Here is a 20,925-nt window from a genome sequence, read left to right as displayed (position 1 = left end):
ATATATATATATCCCTTGGTTCATTCTTTCTCCCTTTATCCCTGAACTAGAGTTGGAAGGGAGAGGAGGCAATCAGATCACAAGCATTAGTGCCTGCGTGTGTGGGGTCTTACAGAACAGGAATTGCCTCCACTCCAAGGACGCGTGACTCCAAACCGGTCAAAAGACAAAAGGGAAAAGGAGCAGTATCAGAATTGGAAGGGGGAGGGGACTTTAATCCCAGTCTGTCACTAACTCCCACATGACCTTGGGCAAGCCCCTCCCCCTCTCTGGGACTCAATTTCCCTGCTCCAAAAGGGAAGGGGTTGGCTACAAGCCCTAGAATCCTTTCGCTGCTCTGGAAGTCCATAGAAACTCATTACAAGGACAGCCCCACCTAGAATCCCAGCCATCAGCAGAAGGTGGCCCAAAGTCCCCTCCCCAGGTTGCTGTCCTACCTGGTCCAGAATGTCACACTTCAGTATGAGTAAAAGCCCTAGAGGGGACAGAGGTGCCCTTCCCACCCAGCCTCCAAGGTGCACACCTGCCACACTGTCCTATAGCAACAGTAGATAGGACACCGACTGTTCTTTGGAAATAGTAAAGATGTAGGGTCTAATACCCATCCCCCAAAACTCAGCTCAGAGCCCTCCTCCCCGGGGAAGCCTTTCTGGATCACCCCAGCTACAGAGGTCTCTCTTCACTTCTGATCACCTATGAAGTCAACAATGGGAAGCCCTCACCAGAACTGATATTTATCGTATTAGTTATGCTCATTGAACAAATAATGCCAGGTGTTTATTACTTACTGCATGCAGGGCACCATGGCAGGACCCAGCAACACACATACCATCCTTGACCTCAACAGCTTCAAAGTCTGCAATGTACTGTGCAAATGTGTTAGTTCCACAAGTTCACAGGTATTTTTATATATATATATAGATTTTATTTATTTGTTCTTGAGAGACACACAGAGAGAGGTAGAGACACAGGCAGAGGGAGAAGCAGGATCCACGCAGGGAGCCCGATGTGGGACTCGATCCCGGGACTCCAGGATCACACCCTGGGCTGAAGGCGGTGCTAAACGGCTGAGCCACTGGGGCTGCCCAGTACACAAGTACTTGGTGGCTTAGCTCCCAGACCACACTCTCCCCACGGAAACCATATGAAAAACAGTCAGGGCCCAAGCTGGTCCACAGTGGCGTGATGAACCGCAGGGTCCCGAAGCAGGGTGTCACGCAAAAATTTCTGGTGTTCAATAAATGCTCTTCCTCCTTCCCCAGTAAAGATATAGTACTGTTCAAACACCAACATTTTCAAATTAGATGCCAGAAACCATTTCCCCTTTTAGAGGCACTTTGCTCCAAGGATAATTCAGAGAGAAAGGAGTCCCTATTTTGAATTCCAAGGTAGCCTTCACTGATTCCACATATATTTATTAAATACCTATTATGTGTCAAGCCTGGGCATAAAAAGATAAGATGTAGGTCCTGCCCTCAAGGAACTCAGTCTAGTAAGACACAATTGCACACCAACAAATGCAGCAGTTATGAAAACACTGGGGTAGAGTGTGCAGAGGGGCCAGAGAGGAGGAGATGCTAAATCACAGGCAAGACCTGTGAAATCTGAGGTGGTATCTGGAGAAGGTGATGCTTGAACTGAGTCCATTTAATGCATGGAATAGACGAGCAAAGATTTCTGAAGTAGACGAGCAGTTTCGGATGCCCATGAAGGTACCAGGGGGGCAGCAGGTCAGCATAGCTGGAGCCAAGCACAGGTGGATGGTGGAACAGGGGGAGGCCCAGCAAGCTCACTGAGGCCAGACCACCAAGGCCACATCTCTCAGGTTAAATGGACATGTACATTCATTCAGTGTCTCTCTACTAAATGGACATGTACATTCATTCAGTGTCTCTCTACTGAGGGGATTTTTAAGCCAGTGGTTCTCAAAGTTGTTGACCTCAGGACACCCTTTTTTAGCCTTAAAGTATTTGGAGGACCCTACAGCTTTGGTTTTTACAGATATTCATTATTTCCTACATAAGAAATCAAAACAGACATATTCTAAATATTTATTGACTCATTTAGAAATAACAATATATTTACACGTTAGCCTAAATAGCATACTTTTTACAAAATATTTTCCGAAAAAATGGAGTGAGAAAGAGTGGCATGGGCTTTACATCGTTGCAAACAATGTGTAGCTGATGGAAGAGAGCTGCAGTCTCATAGCTGCTCCTCGCTCAGTTTGCTGCCATATTACTACCCCAGGCCCTGGGACACCCCACTGGACACGTCGCCCGAGGATGACAGTGGGGAAGGCAAGCAACATCTCTCTATCACTATAAAAATGGTTTTGACTTCGTGGCCTCTTGAAAGGATCTCCCCCAGGGCTCTGAGAGCAGCTATTTGGGGAACTAGAGGCAGGGGGTGGGGGGAACACAGCTAGAGCAGCAAACCAAACACATCAGCCCCAGCTTTGGGGGAGTTCACATTCTAGATGGGGAGAGACAAATAAGAAAAACTCCATATGTCATGGTTATAAGTGCTACGGAGGAAAATAAACAGGAAAGGAGGCCAGGGCGGCTCGGGGAGGGGACTGTCATTTTACATGGCTTAGCCAGGGAAAGTGACCTTTGAGCACACTTGAAGTAGGAGAGAGCTCTCTAACATCCATGCGACGTATGGACGAATGTTCAAGCAGCTCCCGGGACCTCGGAAGGTGCTCATGTGCTCACAGAAGAGCATCATCTATGGGGTGGCAGAGGGGCACAGAGTAGGAGATGAGGTCAGAGGGCAGGGCAGGGCAAAGCAGGTCAAATGAAGCTTTTCAAGCACCTGGGAGGATTCTGACTCTTGCTCAGAGTGGGCGGGAGGTGCGCAGGTTTGCAGAGGAACGTCCGACTGACCCGTGGGTAACTCAACCATGAGTTACTGGGACTGACTGACATGCTGAAAATGGACTGAGGGGGTGGAGGTGCAGAGGGAACACAGTCAGGAGTCTCCTGTGATCACTCTGATGCCAGGTGGCAGTGGCCTGGTCTAGGGTGGACATGGGGCAGGGGGTGGGAAGCAGGCCGACCTGAGATATGTTTCGAAGTTGCAATAGGGAAAGAGCTGAAATGATTTAAACAGGGAGTCCCACGCTCAGATTTGCTTTCAGAAGTCCTTTCAGGGGCCGCCTGGGTGACTCAGTCAGCTGAGGGTCTGCCTTGGGCTCAGGTCATGATCCCAGAGTCCTGGGATCGAGCCCCGAGTGGGGCTCCCTGCTGGGTGGGAAGTCTGCTTCTTCCTCTGTCTCTGCCCCTCCCCCTGTGTGTGCTCTCTCTCCCTCCTCAAATAAATAAAATCTTAAAAAAAAAAAGTTCTTTCATCAAACAGAATATTCACATAGCCGGAAGAGTCACCCCATAGCTTATTTGTCATCAAGAGGAAGCGCCTGTTGACAATGGAGGGGCCGGCGGACGGGCTTGGCACTGCAGGCCGCGCATCCTATGCCTCCGAACCCCCGGCGGTGCCCGGGCCTCCTGCCCCCGCGCAGCGCTTGTATCGGAAACGTGTGGCCTGAGCCCAGTGACCAGGAAACCGAGAAGCGCATCCAGAATCCAGACCGCTGGTGCTTTGCACATCACCGGCCGGAGGCGGCAGAGGGATCACAAGCAGCCCCGACGGCCGGGGGATTCCAGGGACACGTCACGGCCAAGACAACATGTGAGCCTTGCGTGCGGCCTGCTGGAGTCCAAGATCAGCCCAAAGGACCTTCGGGGGAACAACTGGGGAAATTTGCGGATGGGAACTGCATACGAGATGAGGTTTTGTCTTACGGAGTTTTTGTTTTTTTTGTTTTTTTTTTTCAGATGGACAATGGCAAGCTCTTGGGAGAATGCCTTTTTTGGAAAGCTGAACGCTGGAGTGTCTGAGGGTGAGGTCACAATGCCTGCAGCTTTCTTTTGGCCCAGTTGGCAAAAAAAAAAAAAAAGTGTTGTATTGAAAGAGAGAGGTAGAGAGAGAGAGATGTTAAGATGTTAGCAATTGGTAACCAAAGGCATGCAGGTGTTCTTTAAACCCTTCTTTCAACTTTTCTGTGGGTTTAAAAAAAATTTTTTTTTAAAGCTCATTTCCCCTCTCACAACTTGATTTCGGAACTACTGATTTGAGGCTTCTCCAGCAACCAGGGTTCTCCAGCTTGCAAGACAAAGAGCTTCTCCTGCCCCACCCCAACCACACCGGAAGCATCAGAGCCAGGGAACAAAAGACCACGTCCCACGTATCTGTGGGGACACCGACTTCCCGAAAACCTGCTCATGCATGCTCGGTGTTTGTGGAGCGTCCACGATCTAGCAACGCCAGGGCATGTTGGGTCTCACTAAGCAGGCCGTGGGCAGCCAGCCCTGACTTGGGCAGCAGCTTCGAGCACCTCCCCCAGGGTCTGGCACAGGGCCCAGCATGTGCGGCTGGCGATTCAGGGTGGAAGCTCAGGGAGTCCCCAGTCGGGCTTCCAATGGGATGAAGGCTCATACAGGCCCCTTCCACCCCTGCGTTCCACATCAGTATCCAGGCCCAGCAAGCCTTTCCCTATCTACTTTGTGAATCTCCCTGAGCAAGAAGAGGGCAAGGCCCCAGTAGGTCTTGGGGGATCAGGCAAAGGCAGGCAGGTAACACAATGGTCCTCCCGGGACACCAGAACATATAACATTCAGGGACTCGGAGGTACTTCCACCCATGTTTCAGATGCACTGGGACCTTTCTGTCAAAGTGAGATTCAATGCAAGGCAGGAACTGTGGTGCTGGATCCTGATTATTTTTTTTAATCCACTGTGAGAAGTACTGTAGGGACAACTGGAGAAATTTTAACACGGATCTTGTATTTCCTTAGGCACGATAATGGTGGTTATAGTCAAGAATGTTCTTTTTTTTCTTTTTCAGGAGATGCATCTTGAGATATTGGAGTGAATTGTCACAATGTCTGCAACTTACTTTGACATGGCCAAATGTTTGGATTCTGGTTGGTGGGCACCTGAGTGTTCCTTGTGTCATTCTTTCACCTTCTCTAGGTTGTACTCTTTTTACAATAAAAAGTTGAGAAAGCAAGCAAGATGCAAGTTCTATCTTTCCCAAGAGGAAGCCTGCTTACAGGTCTGAGTTTTCCCTTTAGCCTGGGCCACAGCCCCGGGCCTACTCACCAGAGGCCAGTGGCCGGCAGCTTCCTGTGGCCTGGAATTAATGCCCTAAACAGATGTATCACTAACTGCTAACTGGGGCTAAATATAGGTTATAACAGGAACCTACCGATTATGCATCCAAGAAAGCCAGCTAGAAAACAGGACCCCGAGGGCTTCAGGACATGCCCCTCCCTGTGGACTGGGGAGAGGCCTGGGGGGAGGGGGAGGGGGGCCACTCCACACCCTCAATTCCCTCCTCCTCTACTTTAAGAAAAGTAGGACAAGGGATCCCTGGGTGGCGCAGCGGTTTGGCGCCTGCCTTTGGCCCAGGGCGCGATCCTGGAGACCCGGGATCGAATCCCACGTCGGGCTCCCGGTGCATGGAGCCTGCTTCTCCCTCTGCCTGTGTCTCTGCCTCTCTCTCTCTCTCTGTGACTATCATAAAATAATAAATAAAAATTTAAAAAAAAAAAAAAAAAAGAAAAGTAGGACAAGAGAGCACACACACAACAAACTATCACCATGCAGCCCATGCAGCCCTGGTGCCAAGTGCCAGCTGTGAGAGGAGGTGAAGGCCGCATGACCGGCCACTCCCTGAGGCTGGGCTGCTGCAACCTGGCAAAGAACGCCCGCCAGCTGGAGGCCCTCCGCCACTTAGGAGCTGCATGACCTTGGACAGGCCACTTCCCTGAGGGCTGGTTGTCTCTGCTATTACCCAGGAGCACTAACACCTGCCCAGTAGTCACTCAGAGGCCCCGGGGAGACGGGGACACTCCTTTATAAACCTGTGAGGTGATGTAATACTTTTTCCTTAAAAGTCAACAGCTCCAAAGACTATATTAAGTGCCCACACCTGACCAGGAGGTGCCACTACTTTTCTTTAAATCAGCTGACTTTTCTTATTAAAAGAAATATGATCATGGGGTGCCTGGTGGCTCAGTCAGTTAAGCGTCTGCCTTCAGCTCAGGTCATGATCCCAAAGTCCTGGGATTGGGCTCCCTGCTCAGTGGGGAGCCTGTTTCTCCCTCTCCCTTTGCCCCTCCCTCCTGCTTATGTGCATGTGTCCGCACTCTCTCTCTCAAATAAATAAAATCTTAAAAATAAAGTTATAAATAAATAGATAGATAGATAGATAGATAGATAAATAAATAAATAAATAATAAAATCCTGACCTAACCTGTCAACATCTATGAGATCACAGATTTGAGGGACACCTGGGTGGCTCAGCAGTTGAGCATCTGCCTTTGGCTCAGGGTGTGATCCCAGGGTCCTTGGATCGAGTCCTGCATTGGGCTCCTCACAGGGAGCCTGCTTCTCCCTCTGCCCATGTCTCTGCCTCTCTCTGTGTGTCTCTCATGAATAAATTAAAAATTAAAAAAAAAAAAAAGAAGAAGAAGAAAGAAACTCCTAAGGAATTGAAAAAAAATATTTAAAAATAATAATGAGGGACATCTGAGTGGCTCAGTGGTTGAGTGTCTGCCTTCAGCCTAGGACATGATCCTGGAGTCCCAGGATCGAGTCCCACATCGGGCTCCCTGCATGGAGCCTGCTTCTCCCTCTGCCTGTGTCTCTGCCTCTCTCTCTGTGTCTCTCATGAATAAATAAATGAAATCTTTATTTAAAAAAACATCACAGATTTGAGATACTAATTATTTTCTTCAACACATATCACACTAATGCTATTACATTTTAAAATGTTGCCCCAGAGACCATGTAAAAGCCTCTTGTGAACTGCCAGCAATAAGTAGACGGACGCTGCTCTGGCCCAACCCCTTATTTTGCAGATGGGAATTTGTGGCCCAGAGAGAGGCTGTCACTCCCACGAGGTCACACAGCATATTAGCCACCGGATAGCAGCTGTGACCTGGGTCTCCAGACTCCCAGGCCAGTGCTCCCTCCACCACAAGCTGTCCTCCCACATCAGGAACAAGAGTTCTCATGCCCTGGCATGCCCTCCTCTGATGAAAAAGTAAAAAGGATAGTGAGGGACACTGATAGACAGGGATGCCGGCTCCATCTCTGCCTTCCTGCAGGTCCAGAGAGCTGGTGCCTTGTGCCACTTCGGGTCTGCTCGCTCCTGGCCCACGCAGGGGGATAGTCAGCCCACCTCCGTGCAGGAGTCTGGGACCCCTGCCCTGGGAAACTGATCCCCACCCTGGGGTCCTCGTTCCTCTAGCAGAGCCTTGGGGAGAACCGGAGGGCCCCCAAATGCCTCGGAAATGTTAGATGGCTGCCGGAGTCACAGAGCCAGTGAACCAACAGCTCCCCCCACCCCACCCCCAAAACAGCTCATGTCTCCGAAAGGGAAACACTCTCCCAAAAAAAAGGCCCTGAGACACAAAGGAACTGAGAGTGAGGCTGAGCATTTCCTTCCTTGCAAGTTCCCTAACCTCTCTGGGCCACTCCTTACCTCAGTGTAGAGTGAGGCAATGATAATGCTGCCTCTCACGGTTGCTGGGGTTGCTGGCTGAGTAAATAAGAGAATGTCTAGCAAACAGAGGGAGGGCTCACTGATTGTTAGCTTTAAGAGGACAAAACAGGGACGCCTGGGTGGCTCAGTGGTTGGACATCCTTTGGCTCAGGGCAGTATCCCGGGGCCCTGTGATCGAGTCTTGCATTGGGCTCCACGCAGGGAGCCTGCTTCTGCCTATGGTCTCTGCCTCTGTGTGTGTGTCTTTCATGAATAATAAAATTAAATTTTTTTTTTTTTTTTTTTAAAAAGGAGGATGGGGATCCCTGGGTGGCGCAGCGGTTTGGCGCCTGCCTTTGGCCCAGGGCGCGATCCTGGAGACCCGGGATCGAATCCCACATCGGGCTCCCGGTGCATGGAGCCTGCTTCTCCCTCTGCCTGTGTCTCTGACTCTCTCTCTCTCTCTCTGTGACTATCATGAATAAATAAAATCTTAAAAATAAAAAAAAAATAAAAATAAAAATAAAATAAAATAAATAAAATAAAAAAATAAAAAAAAAGGAGGAAACAGAAGGCACGATTGGCCTGGACAAGGGGCAGCATGGAGGGCTTCCTGGCTGCATAAAGGCAAATTCAGCTCTAAGAGAGGCCAGGCCCAAAAGAGACCTCAGGGAAGGAAGAAGACAGGGACAAACAGGCCCCACTCCTGTCATAGGGTCTGTGTGTCCCTCAGCAACTCCTGTCCTCATCTGGTTTCTGCTCTGATCATGAGTCTGTCCCCCTCCCCACCTTCTTAGAGATGGAAAGAGTCTAGTGGCCACTGCCACCCCTATAGGAGCCCAGAGCCCAAATATCCGTCCACTGCTGACTAAGTGTCCCCACCAGAGCCTCCTGGGAGCCGCTGGCTGCCCCGCCCCGATCCCACAGTGTCTGCAGCTGCTCTGTGCTCTCTGCTGGCACCAAGTGAGTGACAGCCTCTCAAGGGACAGGGACAGGGCTGACTCATCTCTCCCCCCACCCACCCAGCACAAGGCCAGGCAAACAGTGATCCTGGGTCAGAGGTGGAGCAGAAGCCAGCCAGAGGCCTGAGTTCTCTCTGGCCCTGCAGGGACCACCCTTCCCCTCTGCACACAAGGCCACACATCAGGCCTCTGTCCCCGGGGCAGGGCGGCAGTTCCCTTTACAGTGTGCACACCCATTCCCTAGATAGAAAGGATAATCCTGGGGGAGATCACCGAGTGCTGCTCAGTGTGGACACTGTGCCACTGGCCACGGAGTGTTAGAAGCAGAGGCAGCTGCTGTGTGGTTGGGGGTATTTCCTCTCCTCTGAAAGGAAGGCACCAGGGGCCCTCCACGGCCCTTGGAAGTCAATGTGGTGCATTTGTCCAGCTCTAGGCTAGGCCTGGGCCAGGAGGGGGAAACAGAAGACTAAGGTGTCCTCTTCCTCACCTGGAGGGTCAGCCCAGGAGGGAGATGGAAGCTAAGGTGGGCAGCAGCTGCCAGAAGCCAGGTGTGGCTTCCTGTCCCGCGGGGCAGCCTGGACTGTAGCAGAGCTTCAGGGTGACTCGGAAGAGGTGGCAAGGGGGCTGGGAGCATGAGGAGGCCGGGCAGAGAGGAGCACAGGCGAGCCTCAGGAGAGGGAGGGCGGTCACAGCAGAGGGACGATGACTGGACCTGGACTCTGAGGTCAGACACAACCCTTGGGAAGGCTGGGCCCGGAGGCCACACAGACCCACGCCATCAGGCACCAAATCAGGGGAAGATCACTTGGTTGATGGGTGAGGAGTGAGACTCATTGGCCACATGACCAGGGACAAGTCACCCACAATTTTCTGTGCCTCAGTTTCCTCCTCAGTGGGAAGAGGATAACTGTGCCTCCCACGGGGGCCAGTGGGCCAGTGCCTGCAGGGCTCTGAGTGGAGCGTCTGCAGGAGGCATCAGCATAGGTGCCGGGAGTAGGTATTACTGGGCAGGAGCCCCGTGCTGGGGGGGGGGGGGGGGTGATGGTCAGGGGGTGCTGGAGGGCACGGGAGGGATGCCATCATGTGCCTGCCTCACCAACACTTTGCTGCACCACTTTGGATCCTCAGCACAACCCTGTGAGCCAGGCAGATGGGGGTACTTGTTCCATTTTACAGCTGAGGAGACTGAGGCCCCTACAAGGGGAAGTGACTGGCACAAACCATCATCTGCATCCATCCCTAAGAAGAAGCTATTTCACTGTAGAGAAGTGTCTGTTGTGTTTAATTTTTTCCAAAGGGGACTTTCTCGCCAATGGAGCCATTTGCATCTTGGCCTGCAGGGAAGTAAATATTTGCATGGAGAGGAGAAGGAAAAGAGCTTGGTCGGGGTCAGGACTCAGGGGCTCAGAGCCCTCCTCCTTCCTGCTGGGAGAGCCGGAAACATCTACTCTCCAGGCTGCTGGAAGCCCCTCCCAGGACACTGTGTATGGCCGTGGACAAGTCGCATAGGCTTTCTGTGCTGTTTCCAGCCCCTTGCCAGGGGACAGGCTGTGCTGGGCTCAGTGGAGGGCAGAGGGCAGAGGCCAGCCCCTGGAGACCCCCCATTGCAGACTGGGGCCAAGCCCCCTAGCTGGAGTGGAGTGGGTGCTGGCTTCCGGGGCTGATGCCAAATTCTGAGCCTCGGTCACTTCCTGAGGTCAAAAAGACCTTCTAGATCCAGGGGGCCTTGACTATCATTTGAGGCTTCTGGCCCTGGAGCATTTTGCAAGTACACACCAGGCCCCATCTTCGGAGCTGATGCAGTGGGTATGGGGTGGGATCCAGGCACCCCCACTTTTTAAACTTTCCCAGGTGATTCTTACGTGCAGCTGGGAGTGGAAGCCAGAGCTCTGGTGGTGTCTGTGAGGGAACTCTGACTAGCCAGGCCGGATTTCCGAGCCCACTTTCTCTCCATGTGAGTCCTGACTGATAGGCTGAAACTTCCCTGGCCTTCTGGACAATCTGGACGGTATCTGTGCTCTGGGAAGTTAGCGCACCACTGGGAAGAGGCTGGCTGCTGAGGTGCCCAGACAGGAGAGAAGGTCTGGCTGGGATTAGAGAAGGGGTACGGGGTAATCAGCAGGCTCAGCCTGGGTGAGAAGGGCTGGTGGAGGCCTGTGGAGACTGCTAGCTTGGGGTGTGGGAGATGGCTCAGGAGTCTGGGCTTCTGCAGGGGACTGGGATGTACCTGGGGAGTGGGGGGTGGTCCCTGAGTTCTAGGTATTGTTTTCCTTGCAGTTATCCTTACAACATACATCCTTTCACCTGTTCTAAAGGTAACCCTTCTCTCTAGTTAACTTTGTAACTTAAAGAAGTTTCTGTACAACCAGATGAGTATTTTTTGAGTCAAGGATTCATACTTGCGAGTTGAGCTATGATGATTTTTTCCCTTAAATTATATCTTCCATTTGAGAACTACTGACGCATGGGCATCGTGTCTGGAATGTTGGTTGTGATCTCATCGTCCCACAGTTCTGACTGTTGCAGGAGAGACATGGCAGGTGGTTGCCTATCCTCATTTTTTATTTTATTTTTCTACCTATCCCCATTTTTTAGATGGGAAAATAGTTCCAGATAGGTGAGCCATATTTGCCTGGGGTCAGGGTGATGAGCTAGTGACCAGTTAGTGGAGAGAGGGGGACTCGATTTCTGACTCTGACCACTGAGCTCTGCAGTGGATTGGATGCGCCCCACACCCTCCCACCAAAAAAAAAGATGTGTTCATGTTTGCCAACGTGACCTTATTTGGAAAAGGGGTCTTGGCAGATGTAATTAGGTTCTGAACCTTGAGATGAAATCATCCTGCTCACCTGGTTGTGCCTTAAATAAAAGGTCAAGTGTCCATTTAAGAAAAGACAGAGGAAGCTTTGGGACAAGACACAGACACAGAGGGCAAGGCCACATGAAAGCAGAGGCAGGGTAAGATTTCCCCCGGAGCCTCTGGAGGTAGAAGAACCTTGTGACACCTTGGTTTCGGACTTCGGACCCCCAGAATGGCGAGCAAATACATTTCTGTTGCCCTAAGCCACTGGGTTGTTACAGGGCAGCCTCAGGAAACAGCCAAGGAACAACACAAGCCATCTCTGCTCCCCCAGGTGGGCTCACCAGGGAGGGGCCCAACCAGCAGGAAAATCTCTTCCCCTTCTGGCGGGGTTGTGCTGAAGACCCAGGAGACCCAAGACCTGGATGGGGCTTCGGGGGCGGAACAGGCCTGGCAGGCGGAGCAGGGGTGCACTATAGGGTAGGGGGCCTAAGGGGTGGGGGGTGAGGCCTACCATCAGGGCCCTTCCCTGCCCCTCCCCAAAGGTTGTGCTCCAGCACTGCCTGCTTAGGGGCTTCCTTTGTGCAAGGAACGCCTGATGCTAGGAGGGTAAAACGGGAAGGGAATGTGAGCTAGCTCTCCTGAAGGACTTCCTGGTTCTAAAAGCAGTTTAATTGAAACTGCTTGCCAAGCATGGCTGTAAAACATTTGGGATTTTCTTACAGCCTTTCAGAACAGGAGTGTCACCTGTTCCTTGGCACAGTTAGGAGGTGACGTGGACTTCCAGCCGGGCCAAACCTCCAAGGGTCGTGGAGGGCCCCTGGTGCCTTCCTTTCAGAGGGGAGGAAATACCCCGGACCACACAGCAGCTGCCTCTGCTTCTAACACTCCATGGCCAGTGGCACAGTGTCCACACTGAGCAGCACTCGGTGATCTCCCCTAGGATTATCCTTTCCATCTAGGGAATGGGTGTGCACACTGTAAAGGGGACTGCTGCCCTGCCCTGGGGACAGAGGCCTGATGTGTGGCCTTGTGTGCAGAGGGGAAGGGTGGTCCCTGCAGGGCCAGAGAGAACTCAGGCCTCTGGCTGGCTTCTGCTCCACCTCTGACCCAGGATCACTGTTTGCCTGGCCTTGTGCTGGTCAGAGAGGAGGGGCGGTGGTTGGGGGTGTGGGGTGAGGAGATGAGCCAGCCCCGTCCCTGTGCCTTGAGAGGCTGTCACTCACTTGGTGCCAGCAGAGAGCACAGAACAGCTGCAGACACTGTGGGATCGGGGCGGGGCAGCCAGCGGCTCCCAGGAGGCTTTGGTGGGGACATTCAGTCAGCAGTGGACGGATATTTGGGCTCCGGGCTCCCATAGGGGTGGTAGTGACCACTAGACTCTTTCCATCCCCAAAAAGGTGGGGAAGGGGACAGACTCATGATCAGAGCAGAAACCAGTTGAGGATAGGAGTTGCTGAGGGACAACTTTATTAAATCCTAGCTAGATATTGTGGGGGATGTAAGCTGTGAACCCGAGTTCGGTCTCTACCTGTCTGGCGTTCCCTGGCATAGGTAACACCCCACCCCGGGGACTCTCAGAAGTGTTTCTCCCAGCCCCACTACTCCAGGTGCTGGGATCAGCTCTCTGCTTTGTGGGATGCTTCTAGGACAGCCTGCCTGGACTCACATGCCCATTACGTGGTGCACAGCCTCTGCCAGTATACCACTAAAACCCCAGGAATTAAGGGGTGGGAAGGACCTAACCGCCGCCCCACCCAAGGCCATATGCATTCCCAAGGGATCAGACTTCTCAGCCTAAGGCTATTGCCACAACCATGTGCTCTAGGCAGACAGAGCAACCCCAGCACAAAGGAGCCTCTAATAAGACAGACTCTGGAAGTCCTCACATCTGAAGTCCCAGCCCCCTGTGGATACTGGCCCCTATAGGGTGCTTGGTGCCTATGCATCTCTACTCTTGCAGAAGCCTCCCCAAGGCCTCTAGCATATCCGCAGACAGAAGTTTCAGAAGCTCAGAGAGGTGGTCCTTTACGCAGGGTCAACAGCAGAAGCGGCCCTGGATCTGTGTCTCCAGCTGGCACTGCCGGACAATTACACCTCCACTTTCAATCAGACCCCACACCCCTCATACAATCAGGCCCCTGTCACCCTCTCCACCTGTTACTTGGGCCATCCCAGGCTTCCCCATCTGCTTCAGCCATACTTGCCTACCTCAGGACCTTTGTACGTACTATTGCCTGTCTGAGATACTCTCGATAGGCCTTTTCTATGGGCTGGCTCCTTCTCATTCCTTGGACCTCAGCTCCTCATAAAGGCCTTCCTTGATTGCACCATCTAAAGTAGGAAATTTCATCTCCTCCATTTGCTCCCTAATTCACTCTTTAGCACCAATCACAAGCTACATTTATTTACTGGTGTGTCTGTCTTCCAAGGCCCGGACGAAGTCTGTCTTGTTCAGTTATTTCCCAGGAAACATCGCAGTGCCTGGCATATACAGTAGGCATCAAATAATTATTTGTTGACCGAATGAGTAAAGAACCATCTCCGCTCTGGAGAGAACACAGGTCAGGACTGGACTCCCTGGCCTTCCACAAAGATGTGATTCAAACCCATTTATATCCACAGCTTCTCTCCGGGCAAGGCTTTTTTTTTTTTTTTTTTTTTTTTAAGATTTTATTTATTTATTCATAGAGACACAGAGAGAGAGAGGCAGAGACACACAGGCAGAGGGAGAAGCAGGCTCCATTCAGAGAGCCTGACATGGGACTCGATCCAGGGTCTCCAGGATCACACCCTGGGCTGCAGGCGGCGCTAAACCGCTGTGCCACCGGGGCTGCCCTCCGGGCAAGGTTAATCTTCTCAATCTTGTATGTTCTGGGCTAACCCAGAAGACATCTTTCCCCTGTACATGGAGCCAGCCGGTACAGAAATTTCATTATCAGTCTCTTATCTAGTTTACCCTGAGCCCCACCCCAGGCTGGCATTGTGAGTCACCTGGAGAGGGGTGGCAGCAGGCCAGGGAAGGAGGAGGACAGGTTGTTACTCCTGCATCCTGGGGACAAACAACAAGAGACTGTGAGGTCCCCATCCATTCCTACCATTTAAAACAATGCCTTTCTTCCAGAAAGAAAAGGGCTCATGCACAGAAGCCTAAACTAAGAGCAAAGAAACTTCCTTAAGGCCTTCATTTGTTCATCTGTAAGATGAATGCACTGGAAGATTCTCCAAATGCCTCCCAGATCTGCCTTCTTGATTCTCTGGAATTGTTAAGGACCCCTGGCCAGGCTGGGAGAGGGGACCCTAGTCTCATTGCTTCTAGATCTTCTCAGATAGTCGGTAGGCAGGGTGGCTGTTTCTCCAGGATGAAGTCACTTTTTGCTTGAATCTCTCTATTTTCTCTGTGAAATCCTTGCCTAGAATAAGGGGAAAATGATCCTGCCTAAGGATTCAAGCACAACAATAATTTTAAAAATTCAGGAAATAAATTATGTGCATGTACAAGGAGATGTCCAGATGGGTGTTTCTCGGTGTGTAACAGCGGTGCTCTCCCAGGGCCAGAACCAAAGGTGACTTTCACTGTCTTCAGTGTGCTCACAAGAATTGCCTGAACGGTTTTTAACTGAGCACACATATTATTTTCACAAAAACAATAAAGCTCTTTTCAAAAGTTAGAAATTCCTGCTGGAAACTTAATCTACTTTCTTTTTCATCTGGCTTCGTCTAGTGCCTAACTGGGAGGCCAGGTACATAGCTCTTTGCAGAAATGCTATCTACCACGCACACCTTGGGTCCTGAGCAGGGGGAGGGTGGCAAGGGGAAGAGCCGCTGGCGGTCACGGGGACACAATGCACTCAGGCCATGTGGGTCCTGCCCTCGGCCTGTCCTGAACTTGCTTTGGGGGTCTAAAGCAACTCGCTTCCTCTCTGGGCCTGTTTTCCTCGGTAAAATGAAAAGATAGCTCTAGAGGTGCTTCTAAGGACCCTTCTAGTTCTCAGTCTATGGCTCTTGAGTTCCTAGAAAAATGGAGAGGAGGGTGGGAAAAGATTAGCTAATCCTGAAGTAGTTGATACAGTGTTTATGCTAATGTTCCAGGCACTGGTGTTTGCTCTTCCTATATATTCATCCATTTCATAGTCTCAGGGACTCCCTGGTATCACCCATTTTACAAATAAGGCAATTGAGGTGCAAGGAAGTTAGTTACTCGACTTATAAATAAATACCAGAGTTGGGATTTGAACCCATGCAGCCTGGTATAGGGCCCACACTCTTAGACATTACATTATAGGAAAATATAAAGAATCACAGGCCACGCTATGATGGGGGGGGAGGGGTCCATCCATAGAGAAGGCAAGGAAGAGTTAATACTGCCTCTGGTACTATTGCCTCCCCCACCTACCCATTCCCATTTCCTTCCCACCAAGTCCTTTTTTTCCTGATTGGTCAACATCCCCCAGCCCTGACACCCTTTTGTACCCAACTGGAAATTACTCCATTGTTAAAGCAACAGGCTGATGCTTTTTAGAGGGCCAGTGCTTTCTAGAGGGCCAGTGACTCTACCATCAGCCCAGGCCACCCTGCAAATTCAAGGTCTCAGCAAATCTGACCACTGTTTACACACCAGCCCCACACACACAGGTGCCCCCACCTCAGATCCTTGCTTACAAGACACAGGTTGGGGCTTGAGCACGCCAATGCAATGAGCTTTCCCCAAGCACTTACTGTGTGCCCAGCCCCAAAACCAGCATTTGGAAGAGGATATGAACGAGCTACACCCCTGACCTCCGGGAGTCCATAGTCCAGCAAGGAAAAGCAGTTAAGTAAACAGATCTCTAGGATACCCTGTGGTCAGTGCTAAAATTAGAGGTGTGTCCCTAGTGGGCTGAGGGCACATATGTCAGAATGATTCACGCTGCATGGTGGGAAGAGGAGGCTCCAAGTGGCTCTGAGTGAGCTCATTCCTCATGGACACATCCTCCAAAATCTACCGGAAGGAGCACTGAACTGGGCATGAGATGTAGGGGCTCAGGCCAGCCTTACTAAGTGGCCCTGAAACACACCCTGAGCCCCGAGGCCCCCTCTGAAAACGAGAGGCACCCCCCCCACCGCCCGGTGTAGGACAGGAGATCTTGTGAGTGGTTCAAAGTCATATTTATATTGACTCATAGACTGAGCAAAGGCTTCATTGCTCATTTCCCTTGCCATCCTTCCCGTTGCATGCTGCAGCAAATCTGTGTGGGTGCCAGTTTGTCATTCAGCCCCTCAAACACTTGCCAGGCTGCCTTTTGAACACAGAACACAGCCTACATCACCCACAGTATCTAGCTAGGATTTAATGACGTTTTGTTTTCCCTGCACAATTTAGCATCATGCGTATTGGTTTCCCATTGGCAGTGGTGTATACATAAAGCCTCCTTTTAAAAAAATAATTTAAGGGCAGCCCGGGTGGCTCAGCGGTTTGGCGCCACCTTTGGCCCAGGGCGTGATCCTGGAGATCCTGATGATGGAGTCCCACATCGGGCTCCCTGCATGGAGCCTGCTTCTCCCTCTGCCTGTGTCACTGCCTCTGTGTCTCTCATGAATAAATAAATAAATAAATAAATCTTTTTAAAAAATAATAATTTCAGATTAAAAATGAGTCAGTTTAAAGTAATACAGTAGATAATACTATAACTGGTATAAACTCTATAATTTAACAAACACCAAAATTTTATCTTTTTTTTTTCTTTTTTTATTTTTTTTTTTAATTTTTATTTTTTTTTAATTTTTATTTATTTATGATAGTCACACAGAGAGAGAGAGAGGCAGAGACATAGGCAGAGGGAGAAGCAGGCTCCATGCACCGGGAGCCTGACGTGGGATTCGATCCCGGGTCTCCAGGATCGCGCCCTGGGCCAAAGGCAGGCGCCAAACCGCTGCGCCACCCAGGGATCCCCCAAACACCAAAATTTTAAACGCACGTACAAAACCAGGCAAAACGCTTCTGTGCCATGAGACACCCTGACTGTGATTACCACTGGAGGGAGGGAGTGATGACCGGAAGCGGGCACAAGGGAGGCTTCTGGCTTCTGTTCTCTCTGTTCTAGTGGTTGACCTGGGGGCTGATCACTCATGTGTGTTCATTTTGTAAAAATCCATCAGGCCATATACACTTACGCCCAGTGCATTTCTGTATGTCTATTACACATTCATGTATCCTGTAAACCCACCAGTTCTCTTTCTAGAAATTTCCCTGCAGATATACACATGCATGTGCAAAATGACAGGTTCAAAACTGCTCACTGCACTGCTGCTTACAGTAACCAAAGATCGGAAACAACCCAAGTTCCCCAGGTGGGGACGGATTGAATGAGTTTGGGCATAGCCTCCAGTGAGTTCTATGTAGCCATCAGACAAAACGAGGTGGCCACTACCAGAGCTCCAAAATTCACATGGACTTACATTTCAGTGAAAAGGTAAGGGTAGGACTATGTATACTGTGCTACTTCATAGGGAAAAAAAACAGAATACATAATGCAGGTACACGTTCACCTAGGGCATGCTATGGCTGGGATGTTACCTCAGAAGTGAAGAATAAGAAACTGATCATAGATGTCCCCTCTGGACAGGGCAGGCCAGGGGAGAGGGGCAGGAGGGAGGCTGGTCACTGAGGACTTCACTTTGGTACTTTAAAATTTTGTACAGTGTCCTTGCATTTCATATTTGATAATAAGATTTAAAGCAGAAAGTCTTCCAAAAGGTGTGTGGCTAGGGTAAAACTTACAGTCCTTTCCAGACCTAAGTCTGAGACGATGGTGTTAGTACTTTGGGCTTATAAAGCAAGTAACCCTTGGCCCCACTCCTCACCCCAAGGGATGGTAGCAGAGATAATGGGCCTTCCTATAATGGGTTTCCAATTAGCAGCAAAGCCAGTCTAGAACAAATTACTTACTCACGCTGGGCCTCCACCCTGCAGGGAAATCTGGCACCTAGAGCTGCCCTGGGAGGGTTGGCAGGTGGCTGAGTCCTTGGCATGGGTAGGGAGGTTTTTAAGCAGAAATACTTCCAGGGATGGGAAGTCAAGGATTTGGGAAGACAATCTCAGTTGGCTGGAGAGGAAAGATTCCAAGTTCTGAGTCCCACTCTGCCCCAAGAGAAGCAAAGCGAGGGCCATTGAGTGGTCTTGCCCGCAGGCTATAGGGGACAGCGACAGAAGAAGGCCTTGACAATTCTGAGTTCAGCTGTAACCCACATGTCACTATCTCCCCATATCACTAATCCTCAAACCAATCCAGGGAAGTGTGGGGCAGGGTATCAGTTACCCATTTCACAGATAGGAAAATGGAGGTACAAGGAGGTTAAGATACTGGTCAGTGATACACAAGGAGAGAAGGGGTAAAGCCAGAAACATAGGCCCCACCTTCTGACTCCTGGTCTTCCATTTTCTCCTTACCTACCCGCACCCCCCACCAACAACCTTAGCCTCCCCTCTTTCAACTCTGACCTCCAGAGAGAAGAGCTCCTGCAGCCAGACAAGTAAGGGGCAGGCAAAGAATCCCAGAATCAGAACCCAGGGGCCTGTGAGACCAACAAGCCCAGCAGTTTACAACCCTAACAACAAACTAGAACCACCTGAGGAGTTTAAATAAATCTCTGTGCCAGGGGCCAGGCATCTGTAGTGTTTTTTTAAAGTCTCTGGCTGATGCTAATACAACTTTGGGAGCAAATCACCCCCACCCCAATCCCACATACAACCTTCTGCCTCCCTGAGGCTTCCACCAACCTCTACTTCATCCTCTGGCCCCCAAATGTGCTGCCCATCTCTCTCCCATCTCTAGAGAGCCAAGTCATTTAACAGCTCTGAGGTCCCAAATGAGGAAGTGACTTGCCTAAGGTCTCCGAGTGAGTCAATAACAGAACGAGACTAGAATCTGGACCTCTAGACCACCAGGCAAGGGCAGATCCATAGAGCAGTCAAATGGGAAGTCAGACCTGTCACCAGGCAGATCAAGCTGTTCCTGCTAATAGAATAGAACCGCTGAGGGTCTGAAGAGAATACAGTGAGCCTATGTTTGGGGAGGGTTGGGAGCCAGGGATCATTCCCCACCCCCACCCCCGCACCCCGTCCCCGAAGTCCCAGGGCAACTCTGCCCTGTGGCTACTGGGGAGCAGGGGACTCTTCTAGAGCTGCAAGGCTGGAGCTGGCCTATAGAAAGATGTCCTCATTTCTAGGTGGGGGTCCAGCCTCACCCAAAATCTTCATAAAGAAATCAGTCTCTCTCTGAGCCTACCGGGAGGGCCCAGCTTCCCAGTCTACAAAAATAATAGTCGTGGCTCACACTTCTTGAGCTCTTCACGGGTCGCGGTGCTCACCGTACTTGGCCTACCTCATTCAATCTCCACGCCCGTCCTTACAGTTGAATATAATTACTGTCTCTATTTGCAGACGAAGAAATGACGGCCTAGAGACTTTAAGTAACTTCCCCAAGATCACTGACCAGAAAGTGGTAGCGGCAGGATTCGAAGCCCGGGTCTCGGCCCCCCACTGCCACCCTGCAGCCAGCACTACACAAGAGGAGGTAAAGCCCAGCGGCTGCGGGAATTTACCCGACCTGCAGGTGCTGCCGGAGGCCACCCCAGGGGTGATGCAGTGGAATCCTCCAGACTCCGCGGACATGGCAAGCCCATCCTCCTTCTACCGAAGAGGAAACCGAGGCACGGTAGGGAAGCCTCTCGCTCCGGGACGTCCGCAAGTAGCCAGTGGGGACAGGACCAAGAGTCCAGGTTTCCCCGCCCAATCCAGCCCACAAAGCCCGACCACGTCTTCTCCACCCGCTGATGGGGAGGCAAACTCTGCAACCCCCGCGGGCGGGTGGGCGCGGGCAACGCGTAACCGCCGCGAGCGCTCCAGCCCGAGCGCAGCAGACGCGGAGACCCAGCGCTCCGAGCAGGTGCGCGCAGGTGAGCCACGGAGCGCTCCTTCGGCTTAATCCACGGCTCTGCCGCTCCGGACCCGTCGGCTCTGAGATTCGGGCTGAGCCGGAGCGCCGGGGTCTCCTGCTTCCCGGGGAGAGGGGGACGAGGAACCGGGCGTGCAGTCCCCGCGCCCTCCCTGGAGCAGCCAACCCCGGACCCAGGCCCGGGTCGGCGTGCGGGCGGTCCAGGGAGTGCCGGCACCCCGCCAGGTCAGGGTCCCCCCCGGGGTCACTCACCCAGAACACCGTGGAGTAGACGATCAGCGAGAACTTGAGCCAGAGGTAGGAGAGGCGCGCGCAGTAGCGCACCTGCTCCGAGTCCCCGCGCGGCATCCTGGGCTCTCTCCGCGGGGCCGCGGGGCCCGGGCTACGTCCCTCGCCGCGAGCAGCCCCACCTGCGGCCGCCAGCCGGGCCGCGCGCCCCCGCCGCCCGCGCCCGCTCCGGGACTGACATGGGCTGGCCGCAATCACAGCCCCGGCCGGGACCAGCCGGCTCGGCGGCCAATGGGCGCGAGGCCGCGGCCCAGCCCCTCGAGGGGGCGGGCAGGGGGCGGGCAGGGGGCGGGGCGCGGCCCGGGACCCGCCGGAGGCCCAGGGAGGGGAGGGGAGGGGGCGAGGGTTATGCAAACGAGACCCGGCGCCGCTGCGAGGGCGCGGAGGG

The 20,925-nt window shown here is 52.1% G+C and overlaps 1 protein-coding gene and 1 long non-coding RNA gene across 2 annotated transcripts in view; one reads left to right on the top strand and one right to left on the bottom strand.

The window, feature by feature from the left end:
- Positions 1 to 20,702, bottom strand: part of TSPAN15 (tetraspanin 15) — a 50,894-nt gene extending 30,192 nt beyond the window's left edge. The window contains exon 1 of the mRNA XM_072823400.1: positions 20,502 to 20,702. Within this exon, the coding sequence (XP_072679501.1) occupies positions 20,502 to 20,597 (96 nt within the window). The 5' untranslated portion in view covers positions 20,598 to 20,702. The remainder of the gene's footprint in view (positions 1 to 20,501) is intronic.
- Positions 3,412 to 5,074, top strand: LOC140631957 (uncharacterized). Its single transcript, XR_012029490.1, has 3 exons — positions 3,412 to 3,690; positions 3,837 to 3,901; positions 4,906 to 5,074. It is a non-coding gene; the product is annotated as an uncharacterized lncRNA (long non-coding RNA).
- Positions 20,703 to 20,925: the final 223 nt, after the last annotated feature.

This window comes from Canis lupus, chromosome 4 (genome assembly GCF_048164855.1).
Source record: "Canis lupus baileyi chromosome 4, mCanLup2.hap1, whole genome shotgun sequence".
NCBI classification, from domain to species: Eukaryota; Metazoa; Chordata; class Mammalia; order Carnivora; family Canidae; genus Canis; species Canis lupus.
The sequence above is the reverse complement of the archived record's forward strand: the minus strand, read 5'-3'. Positions and strand labels throughout refer to the sequence as shown.